Below are 17,621 nucleotides of genomic sequence, written 5' to 3' on the forward strand. Positions count from 1 at the left end.
TTTGACTGGGCCAGCGATGATTGACACTTTCGGTCTTTCCTTGTTGAAGGCATCGTTGAAGAACCTCTTCTTGCATCCTCCCCATGGTCGGTCAGATTGGTGAAGTCGCTCCTTGGCACAAGATTTGGGCGAAAGCCCTGCCGAGCTCTGTCTTGGTTGATGATGATGGCGTTCTGGCGTCATTCTTCTCCCTGGAGGCATCGTCGTTGAGACTCTTGTGCCCGGGTGTTGTAGTCTCCTTGTCCTACCTGCTGTATTTGTGGTTGTGCCACATTTTGCCCTTGTGCTAGGACCTTTGTTGTTGTTTTTCTTTTTTGTGGACAAGCCACAGTCTCGCCCATGTGCCTGGGCTGCCGTTGTATGATTTTAGTCCAGTTTCCCATAATTAACTGGACGAAAGGGTTTTGCCCCGTTTCCCCCCTAAAAACGGGGCTGTTGATTCATTATCAATATACATTCAGGTGGGGATTCCCTCCCCCCGTTGACAGTTCGAAAAAAAGAACTCAAGATGTCTGCGATCCTATAAATTCTGTATTAACCAATAACCACCGGTTCATCATCAAATAACAACACAAAGAAACTTAAAAAGGTGCAAACAGGTGATCCTTAGGTGCAACTCCAAACTCTTCTTAATTCAAATATTTGTTCTACTTCTTTAAAATGAAACCTAAGAGTCACTCATTTGCACCCTACAGAAATTGGTCCAGTGGACTGTGGCGTAACATCGTTGCAAGTAAATGTGAGCAACGCCGATTAATTCAGATGATTTCTTCAGCACTCGCTAGTACAAATCAACAAACGCAAACGCTGCAAATAAACTAAGCCAAACAAACCCGTGCGTATACTAGTACAAAGTACAGCTATGAACCACAAGCACCGTAAGCAGAGATCAACTGGGCTTGTCCCTATGCGACTCCGAGCAGAGCCACCGATCAGTAAGCAAGCAACTCTTCAGCTACTAGCAGTCAGGCGATGGAGGTCTCTCGATCTCATCGGTAGAGGCAGCCCCTGTACGCCGGCGTCCAGTAGTCCATGGCGGTGCCGTCCCGGTAGACCTCCGGGGTCCACGAGACGGGGACCAAGCAGAGGCCCCTGTCCCGCAGGCCGTGCTCCGCCTGACCCTGGTCCGGATCCCCATTGCTCGTCTCCGCATGCTCTACCACCCACGGAAGGTTACCCTGAAACAAAAGCAGCGGCAACTGGGTGAATAATTCTGCAGTCCTTCTGCTTCTGGATAGCGGCTAAGGCATCTGTACCTTGTTCCTGCTCGAGTTCGTGTACGGCTCGCTCAGTAACTGCACGGGGAAAGAAAGCAGGAGATGCGATCAGCTGCATGCGTAGCTCAACTGAAAAAAAGAACGAGGGTCCTGCGATTGCGACAGGCACAAAACTATGCAAGCAGGCTGTGTCTTTTTCTCATGTATCGGTGGTGTGTGCGTGGGGCACGACGAGATGAGAACATTCTGTGTGTTCTCCTGGGCCATGACTAGGAAGTCCACTGATGGGAAAAGGAGGGTCCAACTAGGTCAATATCTGAATATCATGTCTGGAACCAGCTACATACACCGTCGTTGCAGCGATTCATTGTACCTCTGAAGATGCGTGTCTCTGTGCGTGCGTGTTCACTGCTCATGCATCTGTGGTACACACCCTTTTGCTACTAATGTCAGGATGAGCATAGGAATCTTTTACTTTTCTGGAAGCTTTTATAGTTAGGTCAAAATGTGCAGACCAATGCGGGGGTTTTGGGGAGTGGACTTATTTACCTGCACTTGTTCATGCAAAAACTTGATGTACTTGATCGTTTCGAACAGCACCGATGCTGTATCAGTCTGAAAAAAGATGAAATTATATATATGAAATGGTTAGATTGAGACATCCTTTTCGCAGTTTCTCTGCTTGCACAGAGTATACTCCATTACACAACATTAGCTACCTTCCCGAATGGCGAAACGATCTGCTGCAATGCTGTGATCTTCTCCCCTATCTTCACTTTAGGCACTTGTTGCTGCATTTGATTTTTTTTATGTTTCAAATGATCATCATTTCGTTGCATTGACACGCGAAATGGAAACGATTTTTTAAGTTAATTAATTTAGTTTCGCGGTTCTCATCCTTGTTGTTACCTTGGGAGGAGATGGTTTAGAGCCTTCTTGCTTCGACTTCTTCACGGTGCTCGTCGACCTCTCCTCGGACGGCCGCTTCTTCCGGTCACTCGCCGCTACGCTGCCGCCGCTGCTACTCCTTGCCGCCTGCAAGAAACACATGCAAAAACAGTTCACTACTTCTGCAAAAGAATATGGATAGCTGTCAGATAGATTACAAGCATTTCATATCTTACCGACACAATATCCTGTTCTTGTTTACTGCTGTCAGCTGATAGATTGCTGGATCTCAGGTACGATTGCACCGATGATGTCGATTCCACGTTTGATCTGTAGCCACTGAAAGAGCTGAGATCCGGCAAGCTCCTCATGCCAAAAGAACTAGCCTCCATTGCTCGACCCTCCTGGCAAATCTTGTCAAGTCCTATGCCTGAATAATCCAAACCAGCATGCATGCCAACAGTACTAGCATTTGAGTTCAGTTGCTGAAGAAAGGAAGCCATGGCCGGGGCCGCAAGCTCTTGCTGCTGGTTGCTGCCTTCCTTCATCTGATGGTGGTCTGAGTAGGGGTAGCATGCCGCCATGTTCATCCCCTGGTGCATGCCAGGAGCAGTGCTCCCAAAGAACAGTGGCGAGCCGGCGGTGGCCTCGTACTTGATCGGTGCAACATCGGAGCCTGCTCCGAGACGCCCCGACAGCGCCTGCGCGGCGTAGTGACCGGAGGGGACGTCCTCGAACATTTCCTGTGTCACGTTCTTGGACGCGAGCAGGTCGAGGAAGTTCTCCCTGTAGCACGTGCTGTTACTTCTGAAATCGTCAGAAACCGTCATGTTAAGCTCCATGATTTTCACAGCAAGACCCAAGGGATAGAGCGTTATTAAGAGGGTCATCGATACACTCACTGTTCGCCGTGCTGGTCCCATGCGTGGCCGTGGCCATGCTCCGCCGAGGCCGGAAGGCGCAAGTCCGGCGGCGACGAGGCGGCGTCGGTGGTGAAGGCCGAGCCGGAGCCGAGGAGCGCCACCGTGGTCCCGGCGTAGGATGAGCTCCAGGAGGGGAAAGAAGGCGCCGACGGGGAGGCGGTCTGCAAGGCCGCCGCATGCGCCGCCTGGTGGTACTCCCACATGGTGGCCGGCGGCGGCTGCGAAGTGGACGACGACGAGCTGCGCCTGCACACAGCCGACGATGAGCCCAGCTGCGCCTGTAGGTCGGGGGCCTCCTGATGATGCGGCTGGTGCCGGGGCATGAAATACTGGAGGTGCACGGCGCCGGCTGCGTGCAGGTGCATCGCATGTGTCTACGGATCGAATGCAATGGGGCCGTGGACCAAAGCTGATTCATGTGGTGGCCTATTTGTAGGGCGCGCGCTTGGAATATTTTTCCGGTGGGGTTTTTTTGAGGATGATACGCCTGCCGTCGTCAGCGTGACGCGAGCATGCGGCAAGACACCATTGAGAATTTTGGGGGGCTCTTTTCGGTTTTCAAATACACGCACTAGCCAAATTTTAAATGAAGTAGTACTACGATTAATTAGATCGTGTGTGTGTGTGTAATTCTTTCGTTTAAGTGTCACCACGAATTTGCTCTTGATAGAATCAAGCGCTAACCATTGCATGATGTAGTTTTTGCTGACATCTCACAAGAAGAATATAATGTTTTGTAGATGCTGCAGAACGAAGAATGACTTTTAGAGGTACACCGTACACATATCACATCAACTTCATGATGATTCCAGCAACGATCGCAAATGGGCAGCGTAGAACAGAAGAGAATAAAGCCAAGTTTGAAGCCTCCAGAGTGAGACACGGCAGACATAACCTGGCAGCCTTAGCATATTAGATGATGGACAACTGAGGCCGACGGTCTACGAAAGATACTTCAGTTCTCATAGCTCACACTATGGACAAAGCGAGGGGTTCCCTCGTGCATACATTCAGTGGGTTTCAACTTTCAAGCAAAACACCAAACTTGCATGTCCAGTAGCTTCTAAAAGAGCTCTGTAACACGACCATCACTACCAACCCATCTCGACCTTCTCAAGTTGCAAAGAAAACTGGTTTAATTTTTTACCACTTGATGATCTCAAGAATAAAGGAAGTAGTCATTGGAGTTCTCCTTTGATGCACCATTATTAGGAGCTAATCCGAGTCAAGTTCCATCACTATAGATGCATGAGCTTTGTTCTCTAACGCAAAGCATCCAGTTCCAATCCTCATGCCAACCATACCTTCTCCGAACATGTTGCATTGCCCGCACCAAATGATTCCTGCGAAGATAGATGCTGCTCGTACATTAGTAGGATGTCCTTCAGAGGGTAGGATCTACACCATTCATGCGGACTTCCGAGTAAGGCTGTGTTTAGATGCGTAAAATAGTGGTAAAAAAGGTCACATCGAACACTATAGCACACTGTAGCACTTTTCGTTTGTTTGCGGTAATTATTGTCATACCATGACCTAATTATATTTAAAAGATTCGTCTCGTCGTGTACATCAAAACTATGCAATTAGTTTTTTATTTACCTACATTTAATACTCCATGCATGAGGTAAAAGATTTGATGTGATAGATAAATAGTAAAGTTTGGAGAGAGAAATTTTAGAACTAAACACTGGGTGTGTTTAGTTCCACCCCGTAAACGCATTAAAGTGAAAAAGAATCTTCCTAATTTGAAGTATTAAATAAAGTCTATTTATAAAACTTTTTGCATGGATGGGCTGTAAATCGCGAGACGAATCTAATGAGCCTACTTAATCCATGATTTGCAACAGTGATGCTACAGTAACCATCCGCTAATTATTGATTACTCATGGATTAATTAGCATCATTAGATTCGTCTCGCGATTTACAACTCATCGATCTGTGCAAAATTTTTTGTAAATAGACTTCATTTAGTGCTTCAAATTGGGAAGATTCGAAACACAAATTTTTTTTTGTCCTACCGAACTAAACACGGCCACAGTCTAAAAGGACTAAAGGAGCCACTCACCCTTGAGACGTCAGATCACGTCACTTCTAGAATTCGGCGCGGTACCCCAATCCCAGCTGACTTTCTCCTCGGCTTTCACTGTGACCAAGTCAGGTGATTTATCATTGCCAAATGAAGCCGCAGACATCATAACTCAGATTGAACCGTTAAAGAGGAGAATATTCCTAGACAACAGTAATCAGTGCCACTATGCTTATATAGTCGCCCTGGCACTTGAGTGGGTCAGCCAGCTTGAAATCTTCGATCATTGACCCTCAGAAAGCAAGTCCCCTCTGTCGTTTATGCATAGTTCCCTACGCAGTCACTGCACTGCGCCACCTTGCCCTGTTGCTTTTACTTGGTGAGCATTGGAGCAGAGGTTGGAGCGCAGTGGAAAGGGCTCGCCGTAGGGTTGGTGAGGGACGACGGTGGCGCTGGCAGTGGATGAGGGCAGGGCTTCAGGGCTGCAATCACTTGCTCTCTGACTCCTTTGCGTCACTTAATGTGTGTGAATGCAAGAAAAGCATGGAGCTGCAATCTGAACACAGCAAAATCAACAGCGGGTCAGCTGCGGAAAGGGCAACAGACAAACAGCATAATATTTTGTTTCCCTTTCCGTAATTGAGGAACCCCATCTCTTGTGAGGCTAGTGGTTTGGCCTGTAACTGTGACCTAAACAAATGGACAATTGGGTATATTTATTATGACTGCACATAACACTTGGTAACTCGACATGTTAACAGAAAGGGAGAAAATGAAGAAAAACTTGCCTTGAGACTGAGAGGGAACCACCGAAGCCACACACGTGTTCCTTCTCCTTTTTGTTTAGAATGAAAGAGTTAGGAATATAGGAATATCATGGAGACAGGCTAAGTAAAACATGTACTAACATGTAACATGTGACCTTTTTATTAAGTAGTACTCTGCATATTACCACCGAAAAGAAACAGTACATTCATCTACAGCTTGGGCTTGAGCTACTAATGTAATATCACATTCAGGTTCCAATAAAACTGTTACTTGAAACTGAAACTGCTTACAAGATGCTGCGGCTGTACATACTTTTTCATGAAGATGAGACTATGAGCAGTCGACTAGTGTGGCTATTAATCCGATCAAATAATGAAACTTGAATTGAAACACAAACTGGCCACTGGTATAACTCACCACCGATCAGACTCTGGCACGTGGCCACGTAAAAGGCACATAGTGGACTACAAGCTAAAATCGTGTCCCATCACAAGCAGCATGCCTCAGATAGCTTGAAGCGCATCTAGGCCGATAGATGCTAATGGTAAGTTTCGGTGATTAATGACAACCGTATGCGACTAATATGTATTTTGAAGGAAAAATCAATGATTAGTTTAGTCTCTTATGAAATGTGAAAGGAGACCCCTCAATTCGAAACAATCATGCGTGCCAAGGACTCAATTTCAAAGATTAGACCTTTCTAGTCTCAAGTGTCACAAGGAGTTGAATGACACTTGATTTAGCTAGGATTTATAGTTTTTAGTTCTTGACCGTACTATTAAGAGGAGTTCATGAGTTAGTAGCTTGACCAAAATTGAGTTGACCTTAGAAATCTTACACACTCGCTCAAAAACAGCCCAAGATAGTCAAAAGAAGTCAACACAACACTTAAAGAAAAAACAATCGAAGTTACATTCAACTCCAAGTCAATTCAGCTGAAAACGAAGAAAAACAGTAGCACCGATTTAACCGATGCCCCTAGCATCGGTGCATCCGATGCTTGGCGGAAGATCCGACACACTGTCGGTCTATCTTCTCTGGATGCAAGCAGAAATCAAGTCAACAAACTCCATAGCACCGGTTGAACCGATGGTCAAAAAGATAAGCACCGGTGCAATGGACGTATTTTGTTCCAAAGAGCATGTTTGGGTGGCTGTGATTCGCCTTCAGCACCGGTTGATCCGACGCTTCAGAAACTACCATCGGTGCATTGGATGTGCTATGTTCCAGAGAGCTTGTTTGAGTGGATCAGTGAACCTCTTCAGCACCGGTTGAACCGATGCCACTTCGGAGCATGCACCGGTTCAATGACGCAAGCCTGGATACTGTGTCAGAACCCCCAACGGCTACTATTTGGACACAGAGAGACCGGTTGAACCGACGCCTTCACTTTCTAACTCGTCGGTTCTTCCGATGGTCACGATTTTTCTGCAGTGGACTTCCAACGGCTATGTGACCCTCTCCACTCTATATAAGAGGGCGCATTGAATACCTGAGGCCACCCTTGAGAAGAAGAGAGAGTGCATTGAGCAAAAAAGTGATGATCTAGAGCTTGATATTGTTCAACACTTAAAGAATTCAACCTTTGCAAGTGTAGCAAGTGTGCTTGAGTTAGAGCCAACTGAGTGTAGGTCAAGTGAAGACTTAGGAGCTTGTTACTCTTGGTGTTTGATAGCACCTAGACGATCTTGGTGATCGGAAGGTTCTTGATGGGCTCTTGGAGTTTGTGGGAGCTCCAAGAAGAGAAGTTTGTACACGGTGTGAAGCTCGTTGTTCCGGAGATGGAGAAGGAGCATTCTTAGTGATCACTTGCTCCTTGGTGAAGCAAGTGAGCGATACCTTTGTGTGGGTGCTCCAACGTGGATTAGGGGGGAGCGTCAACTCCTCGATGCCACGGGAAAAAATCCGGTTGTCTCGTATCCTTTGCATTTACTTCAAGCAATTAAATTCTTGTGTTCTTGCTCTTGCTCTTGTTTGCTTGTAGTTTGACTAGGACAATTTGCATGGTAGTGTGAATCCTTGTTTAGGACTTGTTGTTGCTAGTGTGGTCTTACCTAGGCAAAATGAGCATGTTAGTGTGTTTTCCTACCTAAGGATCCTTTGCTAGTGTGCTCTAGTCATTAGGTTTCAAATTTATAGATTGGGCAATACTAGTATAGGTTAAGGACCTTCTAAAAATTTGAAAAAATCCCTATTCAACCCCCTTCTTTCTTGGGCCTCGATCCTTTCATAGCCTTTCTTCAAATCAATGATATCCTGGACCCCCTCTAGATTCTAGAAAAATGAAGGACAGGCCTGGGACTTATTTAACATAACAAGGGATCTTCAGTGGGAACAAGAATTGCTCATGACACTTGTCAGTATAAGAACATTTGGTCGGCATTCAAATCTCAGAATGAACAATTTTTTTTAAAAAAAAATACAGTACCTTTTCTTTAGGAATTTTAGACTTGCAAGAGTGGTGGCTTCCTACCAAAAATTACGGTGACATCCACTTGAACTAGAAAATCCTTACAAAACTCATCACTGATCACCGCCCTGATCTGACCCATAAATATTGGCACTTTTAATAATTGAAATAGAGGACGGGGAGGCGTGCACCAATAATACTCAGTAATCTAATTGTCTGCTGGGGTCAGCTACCTGTATTTGGCTTTCTCCTCGACCTAAAGGAATGTCGTGAAAGGGACAGTAGCAACTTTTCAACGTGTTCTCGTTTAGCAGGGGATAAACTTTGGACAACATTGTGTTTGCAATACCGCCAAGGTGTCTCCATTCGTGGTGCAGGACACTCATTCTGCACTCTGTCTAGTTTACTGAGAAAAGCATGGACATGAGAATTTTCCTTCCAAGGCTCAAAGTTAACATTGTCAATTGGTGATTGCGGGGTGAGATGTCAACCAAAGTGGGGTGGAAAGTTTTCAACTTGAACTTTGACAGGAGACAGGAAGAATCAGCCTCCCTACCCTATCTACATTTACAATATGGTTATGAAGACAAGTAACTACTTCAGGTCCATCACGCCTGCTAATAAAGCTCCGCAAGTGGTAATATTATATGTGCATGAATGACTACATAAGGACCCTTCACCTTTAGGAAAGTTAGAGAGACAAAACAGGGATAGGCAGCATTAAGCACGCGCAGCATATATTCTAATAGAGGAGGAAAAGAGGGTCAGGAGGTTCTGTGTACGGTGCACCTAATGGCAGGCCGGTAAAGGAGTACCCTTTGTTTACTCCAAGTTGACCTTCACTGAAATGTGTCAACCACTAGAATAATATAAGATAGAAGCTTGAAGGCAAGGACAGACAGCTTGCTCACGCTCAATTTGAAAGATATCAAGCGTGAAGGTTGCCCACTAGCAACCCGAATAGGTTGGTGGGTGCTGACAATGATAGGTGAAAATAACATGTACCATTGTACCAATGAGAATTGCAAGGCTCTGTGTTCATTCATATGAGACAAGCTATGGGACGGTTGTAGGTTAGTCTTGGACTCTTCTTGAGCCTTTCTCTGTCGTGATATGGGACAGGTAAACATGGTCACCAAGTCAAAGGCGTTGACAACTCTGAACGGGAAGATGATGGTCAAAATGCCAGTCATGTCTCTTGAAATGTTGAGGTGGATATCATCTTACAATATGGTCAGAATATGGTTGAAGGCTTGAAGGCAAGGACATGGCAGTGCTCCTTATATGACATGGCAGTGCTCCTGCCTTTAACTTCAAGAAAAAAAAACAATATGGTCAGAATATAAATCGAAGCAGAAGATAGTGGCTTCAGCTCCATCACCAATCATAGCTCGACAGTGAAACATTGAAATCGTACTAAAGGACAAAATAGTAATGCATATCCATTATCATAACGGAATTGCCAGTTCCATTATGCGAACACAATAACACATTCTGGCTATGCTCATATAATGCTTCATAAAGATCTCTGTCAGCGGCAGCTGATTTAAGCAGTACATAAGTAAGCTGTGTGCACAACTGAAGACGTAAGAAATGAAGTATGATAAAACCAGGTGTCAAGGAAAAAAAAACTGGAGACAGCAGAATGCTGCAGCCCAGCTTTTTGCACCTTGTTGAAAGCATATTCAGCAGCCGGACAATACTCTAAGCATTTCTTAAGATTGGTTCAGTAACTCCTAGAAGTAAAGCTGAACCAGAGTTAATTATATGACTAGGGAAACATTGATCCACTCAACTGGTGGGAGAGGCAGTTTTAGCAGCTACACAGCAAACATATTAATTATTCAAGCTATGGGAACATTTAGTTTGGTGGGGAAAATAACGCTAAGGCTCATCCATAGATGATATGCAGCAAAATGCAACAACGGGAAAGAAAAGAATAGTGGCACAGCAAACAACAGTGTGCTTGGAGACCATAAAAATTAGGGGTTAAAATTAACAGAGTATCCTCATCATTATATATAGAAAGCTATATTTCGAATCTCAAACGCGTGCCGAAATCGACTCCGGCGTAGGGGCTCGGCCAGCCCGGTCCCAAACGAGCACTTGCATGAGACAACTAAACGGGCAATTACAGATCAGAATGCCGTACCGTACCACACTCGCCGCAGCAGCCGTAGCATCCTCTCAGCTCACGATGGCCGCGGCCGCCGAGCGCCCCCCCCCCCCCCTTCGTGCTGCCGCCGCAGGCGACGAGCGGCGGCTCCGGGAGCAGCCCGATTGAAGGCGGGGTCGCGCTCGAACTGCGTGGATTCCGCGGAACGAAGCTGGTCCGACACGGATCGCACTCCTGAACTGCGGCGCGGGAGTCTCGCGTCGCGCGCGCTGGGTCGTGGAGGGTGGCGGCGTTGCGCCACTCCTCCGCGAGCGCGGCTCCGGCGCGCCCTGCGTGGCTGTGAATCCGGCGAAGGCGCCGGCGGGGATCCAGTCGCTGGCGGCCGGGGCCGTTCTGGACCGCGCAAAAGGCCGCCGCGCCGAGCCTTGCCGAGTCCAGACGCACGCGGACTGGACTGGACTCGGCTGCCTGTTAACGCGCGGCTGGGCCCTCATAGTAGGCGCCCGAAGACGCACGGGCTGGACTTGTCTGCCTTGTTAACGCTCGGCTCGTGGGCTCTACTACGCTGGGCCCTTTCTCTTTCTGACGACTGGCCGGCCTGTGACTCGCCCTGGCCCAGCTAACGCGACAAACGCCGGAAATGGACAGGAAACCTTCCCGGCTCACGTGAGCGGGGGTCATGATGAGACGAAGGGTTGGGATTTGGGAAGGAAGCGAGCGGTGCACGTAACGACCGTCCTTTTTGGAGGCGCCCTGCCCATTTTTACCTGACACACCCACGTAGCACGTTCACGCCGCTGTAGCATGCGTACGCGGCCATCCCCATCCACCTCTCCGTCACGCCAGCCTACCTAAGGTTTCCCAAAATAATTTCCTACAGTACCCATCGTATCGAATTTTTAATATATGTATGGGATATTAAATGCAATTGAAAACAATAACTAACTATACAGTTCAACTGAAAATAACGAGATAAATTTTTTAAGTCTAATTAGTTTATAATTAAATATTAATTACTAAATAACAACGAAAATATTACAATATCCAAACCTAAAAAATTTCATAAACTAAACACAGTCTAAGACTAAGACTAGCTAGCTCCCTCGGCCCCGTGCTGTCGTGCTCGTGCATGCCTGCCACACTGCCAGATAGGCCGGTACGTGACGCTGAGCCGGAGGGGAGAATCTTCGTGCCGCGTTGTGGGCTTGTGGCGATTATTGTGGGCCCGCGTACCGGAGAAGATGGGCTGGGGCCTCCGACCGAGCCGCCCGTGAACCCGCCAGAGTCCGGTCGGAGTCGGATCCCCAGGCCCCCCCTTGACCATCTGGTCTTTGTCTTCACGCTGACACGCTCCACGTAATACGTAGCGTAAAATCGATCTCTGATATGCTGTGATGCATGAGACGAGTTGATTTCTGCTTTGGTTTAGCACACGTACTTTTTCCTGCTTTGTCAGTTAACTCCTGTCGTGATCACCCGTACGTTAACTAAGTCTATTTCCAGCAGCGCACAGTTGCGAATGCGGAAAACAGATTGTATCCGCACCGTGGCCTAGTGGCCGCATCGCGATGAGAGAAGCCCCTTTCCAGCAGAATACGGACGCGGTCTCGCAAATAGCCGAGACGGTTGCCTCCCGCCAGTGGAGCGCCGGAGCAGGTTGCCTCCCGCCAAAAAGGGATGCCTCCCGCCCAGATCGGCTCGTGAAGGTGGCTGTCCGTGGCCGGCAAACGGCGCTAGGTTATTCTCCAATGTCGGCGTCGTCGTAGCTCCGGAAGGCATCGGTGACTAGGACGAGTAGCGGCAAGAATCGTTGAGACGACAGACAGAATTGGAATTGAAGCGCCAGAGCATCGGATCGAGGTAAGAAAATGGCTTAATACGCATGTATTTGTTGTCAATCGGTGGTTGGATTAGTTGTTCCGGCGGATCCACCGCCCGTCCACCCAGGGCAGGTGCCCAGGCTCGTCATCGGCAGGCTGCAGAGCATTGGTTTTGTTTAATCAGATTTTGCCTGTTCTTTGGACTCTTCTTGCTCTCTCATACACGAACACACGACAAATTGCAAAATAATTATGGAGGAGACATGCTTTGGATTGGTTGTTCCTTTGTAGAAATTGATGGATTTATAAAGGGAAATTACTGTTTCGGCAAGAACCCTAACTGTTTACCTGAAATTTTTTCCCCATTGTCTGAATGTAGAATGGCTTGGAGAAGGAAAAGAGCGCGTGAACTCTTGTCACGGCAATTATTTGACGCCCACCAGGAGATTGTAACTGGAGCAACAATACTCCAGATAATTGAGGAGGAAGAAGATCGTCCTCGTCGTGGCTCTGTAATTGGGAGGGAGATAGTGCCCAGGGATAGGTACAGCGGCTATTGGAGGCTGATGATGGATTATTTTGTCGATCGCCCTGTCTACGGCGAGAAGTTCTTTCGTCGCCAGTTAGTGTTGTTCCTTTGATAGTTCTCTGCAGTTTCCTAGTGCGAATGCTCTGTTTAATGACTCATAGCATTGTTTAATGAATCATACCTTTGTCTGCAGCTTCCGAATGTCCACAGCTATGTTCCTTGACATTTGTCATGTTGTTTCGGCCAAGAACAAGTAATTCGAAAAGAAAGTCAACGCCGCAGGCCTACCGGGTTTCGCCACAGTTCAGAAGGTAACTGCTGCATTGCATATGTTTGCATATGGAGGGCCTGCGGACCGGCTTGATGATTATATTCGTATGGGAGAGAGCACGATCCTTGAGTGTGTCGATGAATTCACTAGGACAGTGGTTGAGCTCTATGGGAAATCATATCTTAGGCCACCCAATGATGAAGATATTGCTAGGCTTCTTTAGAAAGCTGAAGAGAGAGGGTTTCCTTGTATGATCGGTAGTATTGATTGTATGCATTGGGAGTGGGAGAAGTGCCCTACAGCTTGGCACGGCCAGTACAGGGGTCATTTCAAGAAACCCACAATTATTCTTGAGGCTGTAGCAAGCTATGACCTTAGAATTTGGCATGCATTTTTGGCATGCCAGGATCTTATAATGATATTAATGTCTTACATCGATCGCCAGTGTTTGACGACCTTGCCAGAAGCATTGGACCTGCAGTGAAATTCAAGGTTAACGGGAGGGATTATGATATGGGATATTATCTTGCCGATGGTATCTATCCTCCTTGGGCTACTTTGATCAATGGCGTCTCTAGCCCTCAAAGCAATAAGCACAAGTACTTCACACTTAAACAAGCAGCATACCGAAAGGATGTGGAGCGTACATTTGGTGTGCTGCAAGCAAAGTATGCAATCATAAAAGGACCAGCTCGGAGGTTTAAGCCAGTAGCCCTGAAGTATATAGTTGATTGCATAATCATTCTGCATAATATGAGTATTGATTATGAGAAAGGGATGGAGGAGCTGAGAATTGAAGATTATGATGGCGCAACAACGCCAAGGTTAGATCCTAGTTGAAACGTTCCAGAAGTTCGTCAATTGATTGCACGACACCGGCAAATCCAAAGCCGACCAGCAAATGAACAGCTCAAGGCTGATCTGATAGAGCACGTTTGGAACAAGTTCGGGGTTCAGTAGGTTAGTTTTAAATTTTCAATAACACGTACTTCTTCTCTTAAATTTATTTGACATTGATAGCTAATGCAAGTATGTATGATCACATTCTTTTGTGCAGGAGCATCTCTGAGAATTTTGGAAAGGAAGGTGTGCCATGGAGCAAGTTGCTACATGTATTTTGGTTGCTCACAAACTCAAGGCTCTGAAGTGTCAATGTTAATGGAATGAACTTCAGTCTATAGTATTAACTTAAGTGTCCTTTTATAAGTTTCAGTTTGCTACATACAGTCTGTAGATGGCTTTTCGCTCTGATTTGTACATGGGAAAGGTGTCATCATCTGTCTACAGGTGTTGGTTAGTGTCACACACAGGGACTCTTCAGATAGTTCCTGCACTTATGTCTTGAGTTATGTCCTTGTTTATCTTTTTTTTGTGCCATGATTTGTCCTAAAATCAATGCCAAAATATTGTATACCATATATTCCATTACAATGGCAAGATGCGTGGGCGTTAAACAAACCTGTTACCCATTGATTCGCAGAACAAACGATGAGCTTGTCATGCAATTTGGTCTAAAGATGATAAATTTCTCAACGTCTGAAAATGATATAGATAGCATACAACACACTATCATCTGAATTCATAACAAAGCAACTAGTTCAACACATATTATTACAGGTAGTGCACACCATTACACCTATTGCCCCCTAGGGCCACTGGAACCATCACCTCTCAGGCTCATTGCGGAGATTTGTTTCTGTTTGTTGATGTAGTACTCCTGAACCCATGGTGACAGCTTCTCGAGATCCATGCTCATGACCCGTTCCTCCCGATCTGCCTTCTGCAGTTCGAGTAGCTCTCTCTGAATTTGCAACTGGTCTTTCTGGACTTGCAACTGCTCTTCCTGTAGAGCGAGTTTGCGATCTGAGCGAGAAGCGATGTCCTTGGCTTCTTCCTTGGTTGCAGCCTCAACCCGTACTTCATAAGCATTGCGGTCCATGGACATTTTTTGCAGCACTTCAAGGCAAGCTGAAAGAGGCAGTGCTGCTGGTAGCCTGGTACGCGGCTTCTTTGCCCTGTCCCTGCCATTTGGCCTATCAATTCTAGGTGGGAGTGTGGCATCTGTGCTTGCCTTGGCAGGTTCAGTAGATTGCTCCCCATTGCTTGCAGACATGGAAGCGAGCCACTCGTTCCATTTCATCTCATTGCGTAACATGTACCAACAATGAATGAACTTGAAAGTGGATTCGACAATACCCTCATACATCTGGAGGGCATCTTTGACCTGCACATATATTCACCAGTTTAAACTTGGAGCTCTCTTTTTATTTTAATGTCGCAAAAATCAGAAAGAATGTACTAGGATTTATGCAATGCTAATAGTAGCACTAGAGCGTATAGTTCCTTGCCTTGTCATCTTCACTCTTGCCACTTTGGTTTTTCCTTTCAACCTCAGCGTAGAACCCGCAGAATCTTGAAGTATCCTTCTGGATATCGCCCCACCTGTGCTGCAGCGAAGATTTTGACCTTGGGCAGTTGTGTTCTTCGCAGTAAGCTGTTATCCTTGCCCAGTATGATCCCGATGACTGGTTCACTGCCACAATAGGATCCTTGCTCACGTTCAAGTATGCTGAGCATAAGATTCCATCCTCCTTTGTGCTGAAGTTCTTCAAACGTTTGGGTCCAAGTCCTCCTTTTCCTAGGCTTTGCTGGTTTTGCTGGCATAGGGTTCACGTTTTCGGATCCCTGAAAATAGATACCGACAATATAGTCAGTGCAATAACACATTCGACAACGATTTGAGAACACAATTCAATTCTACTAGAATTTCAATGTCGTACCTCAGGAGTGAAGTTGTTAAGTTGCTGATCAGTTGGCATGTAGGTTTCATCTATGTCGATGCCAGGGGTGTAATTCACCTCACCCAACTGCTGAGAAGCAACACCGATTCCTTACCACAAGTTGTCCATTAATTCCCTATCACATATGAAAATTCAGTATGGTGAAGAATAGAGGGTAGCTTGTGGAAACAAACAAATTTGCAGTCACTTGAACACAAACAGAGGGGCATTGCATAAACACAACAAATTATTATAACAGAGAAAAATAGATTTCATGTGAGGGAGAGAGAAAAAACTAGGACAGAGAATGTAAAAATAGATTTCAAGTAGACAATTTCTTCATACAGTCTTCATCAATTGGTCAGGAAAATCATTCAAAGTAGTGGATCTATGGGGAGTATGATATCGCATCCCTGAATCAACTAGTTCCCACACAGGTAAAAAATACCCCGCCCTCTGCACTTCATCCACCTCTGCATCAAGCCCTATACCTCCAATCCAGACTATGCAGAGTAAAGATCTCACCTTGCAACGACCGTAGCCGGAGCCGACGAAGAACCAGCGCTTCCGGGTGAGGATGGGCGTTGGGATTGGGTGCGCCGCCGCCGCTTCCGTCGTCCTCTCCTTGCTCCTGTGCTTTCCCGCTGCCGTGCCCTCTTCGATCTTGCCTTGGACTCCAGCTCGAGGTCGCCGTGGCCGGGAAAGGGGGCGTCGGCGCGAGGTTCGCCGAGGGCGGAGAGGAGCGCGAGACAGACGCGTCGGCAGTTGTGTCCGTGTGGATGGGCGGGGAGAGAGAGGATGCGGTGAGGAGAGAGAACACGTGGATATGCGGTGCGTGGGGGCCGGCTCCTTTTTTACGCGACCGCATCCGCACCCCGCTGCAGAGCGCTACAGTCGCCGTGCGATGCACATCTGCTCTTTTTTTCGCATGCGCGACGAGACGGGGGATCTACTGGAACAGCCTATGTGCAACAACATTTGATTTCAACTGGTTATGCGGATGCAGAGCATCTGCTGGCATGGAGCCTGTAGCAGCTAGCATGCATGCCGGCCTTGGTGATTGCTGAAAAGACTCGCGAGCTAAAAAAATGGACATTATTGGTCATAAACGGTCTAGCATTGTCGCGCGAATCCGTGCCATGTTGTTGGTCGGGTCCTTTTCAGACGATGTATATAGTATACATAAACAGCAGGGCCGTCTCCAGAATTTGGAGGCCCGTGTGCGAAACGCAAATGGAGGCCCGCGGCGAGCCAGCGACGGTGCGTCGCGGCGACGGTGCGGCCGGCGACGGTGCGGCCGGCGGTGCGGTGACTGGCGACGGCACCTCGATCTTGGCACGAATGGGCGTCCGCCGTCTAACGATGAGCGATGCGGTTTACGGTGTTAATATTCATATCGATCAGTTGAATGAAGCCATTGACGACGGCGACAGTGTCTTCGCATGGAAGGAATTTGCAATGGGCCACTAGCTTTATTTCCCTCTAGTCCCAGCGGACATGGAGCGTGTTTGGATCCAAGGGCTAAAGCTATTTTTAGCCTAAGATAACCCAAAATAGCTCAAAATTCTCAAATATGAGGGCTAGTTTTTGGCTATTTGCAAATAGCTAACCTCAAAAAACTATCCCACCCAAAGGGTGATTATTTGGGCTATTTCAAATGGGGCCCACTGTAGCAAGAGAGGTAATAGTGCTCCAATGATTGGAAAAAGATGCTTTAAAGTCTAAATAGTTCTTGAATCCAAATATGTCAAGAGCTGTTTTATTGGAGGGCTATTTTTTTTCAAAAATTATGGAGGGTTATTTACTTGAACTAATTAGCTTTAGCCATTGGATCCAAACACGACTCATGGTCGTTGCTGCTCTAAACTGCCAT

The 17,621-nt window shown here is 46.8% G+C and overlaps 1 protein-coding gene and 3 long non-coding RNA genes across 4 annotated transcripts; all 4 read right to left on the minus strand.

The window, feature by feature from the left end:
* Positions 1–606: 606 nt before the first annotated feature.
* LOC120656771 lies at positions 607–3,428 on the minus strand. Its single transcript, XM_039934954.1, has 7 exons — positions 3,008–3,428; positions 2,342–2,912; positions 2,127–2,252; positions 1,937–2,008; positions 1,767–1,832; positions 1,257–1,295; positions 607–1,178 (listed from the first exon to the last, which is right to left on the minus strand). Exons 1-7 carry the CDS (start codon positions 3,391–3,393, stop codon positions 990–992), a joined length of 1,449 nt encoding a protein of 482 aa, XP_039790888.1. The 5' UTR covers positions 3,394–3,428; the 3' UTR covers positions 607–989.
* Positions 3,429–3,915: 487 nt separating this feature from the next.
* On the minus strand, positions 3,916–5,744 carry LOC120656772. The gene is made up of 2 exons (XR_005667991.1): positions 5,094–5,744; positions 3,916–4,371 (listed from the first exon to the last, which is right to left on the minus strand). It is a non-coding gene; the product is annotated as an uncharacterized LOC120656772 (long non-coding RNA).
* A 2,490-nt stretch (positions 5,745–8,234) lies between these two features.
* Positions 8,235–10,810, minus strand: LOC120656773. Its single transcript, XR_005667992.1, has 2 exons — positions 10,385–10,810; positions 8,235–9,543 (listed from the first exon to the last, which is right to left on the minus strand). It is a non-coding gene; the product is annotated as an uncharacterized LOC120656773 (long non-coding RNA).
* Positions 10,811–15,602: 4,792 nt separating this feature from the next.
* LOC120654203 lies at positions 15,603–16,518 on the minus strand. The gene is made up of 3 exons (XR_005667020.1): positions 16,274–16,518; positions 15,749–15,884; positions 15,603–15,653 (listed from the first exon to the last, which is right to left on the minus strand). It is a non-coding gene; the product is annotated as an uncharacterized LOC120654203 (long non-coding RNA).
* Positions 16,519–17,621: the final 1,103 nt, after the last annotated feature.

This window comes from Panicum virgatum, chromosome 1N (genome assembly GCF_016808335.1).
Source record: "Panicum virgatum strain AP13 chromosome 1N, P.virgatum_v5, whole genome shotgun sequence".
NCBI lineage: Eukaryota > Viridiplantae > Streptophyta > Magnoliopsida > Poales > Poaceae > Panicum > Panicum virgatum.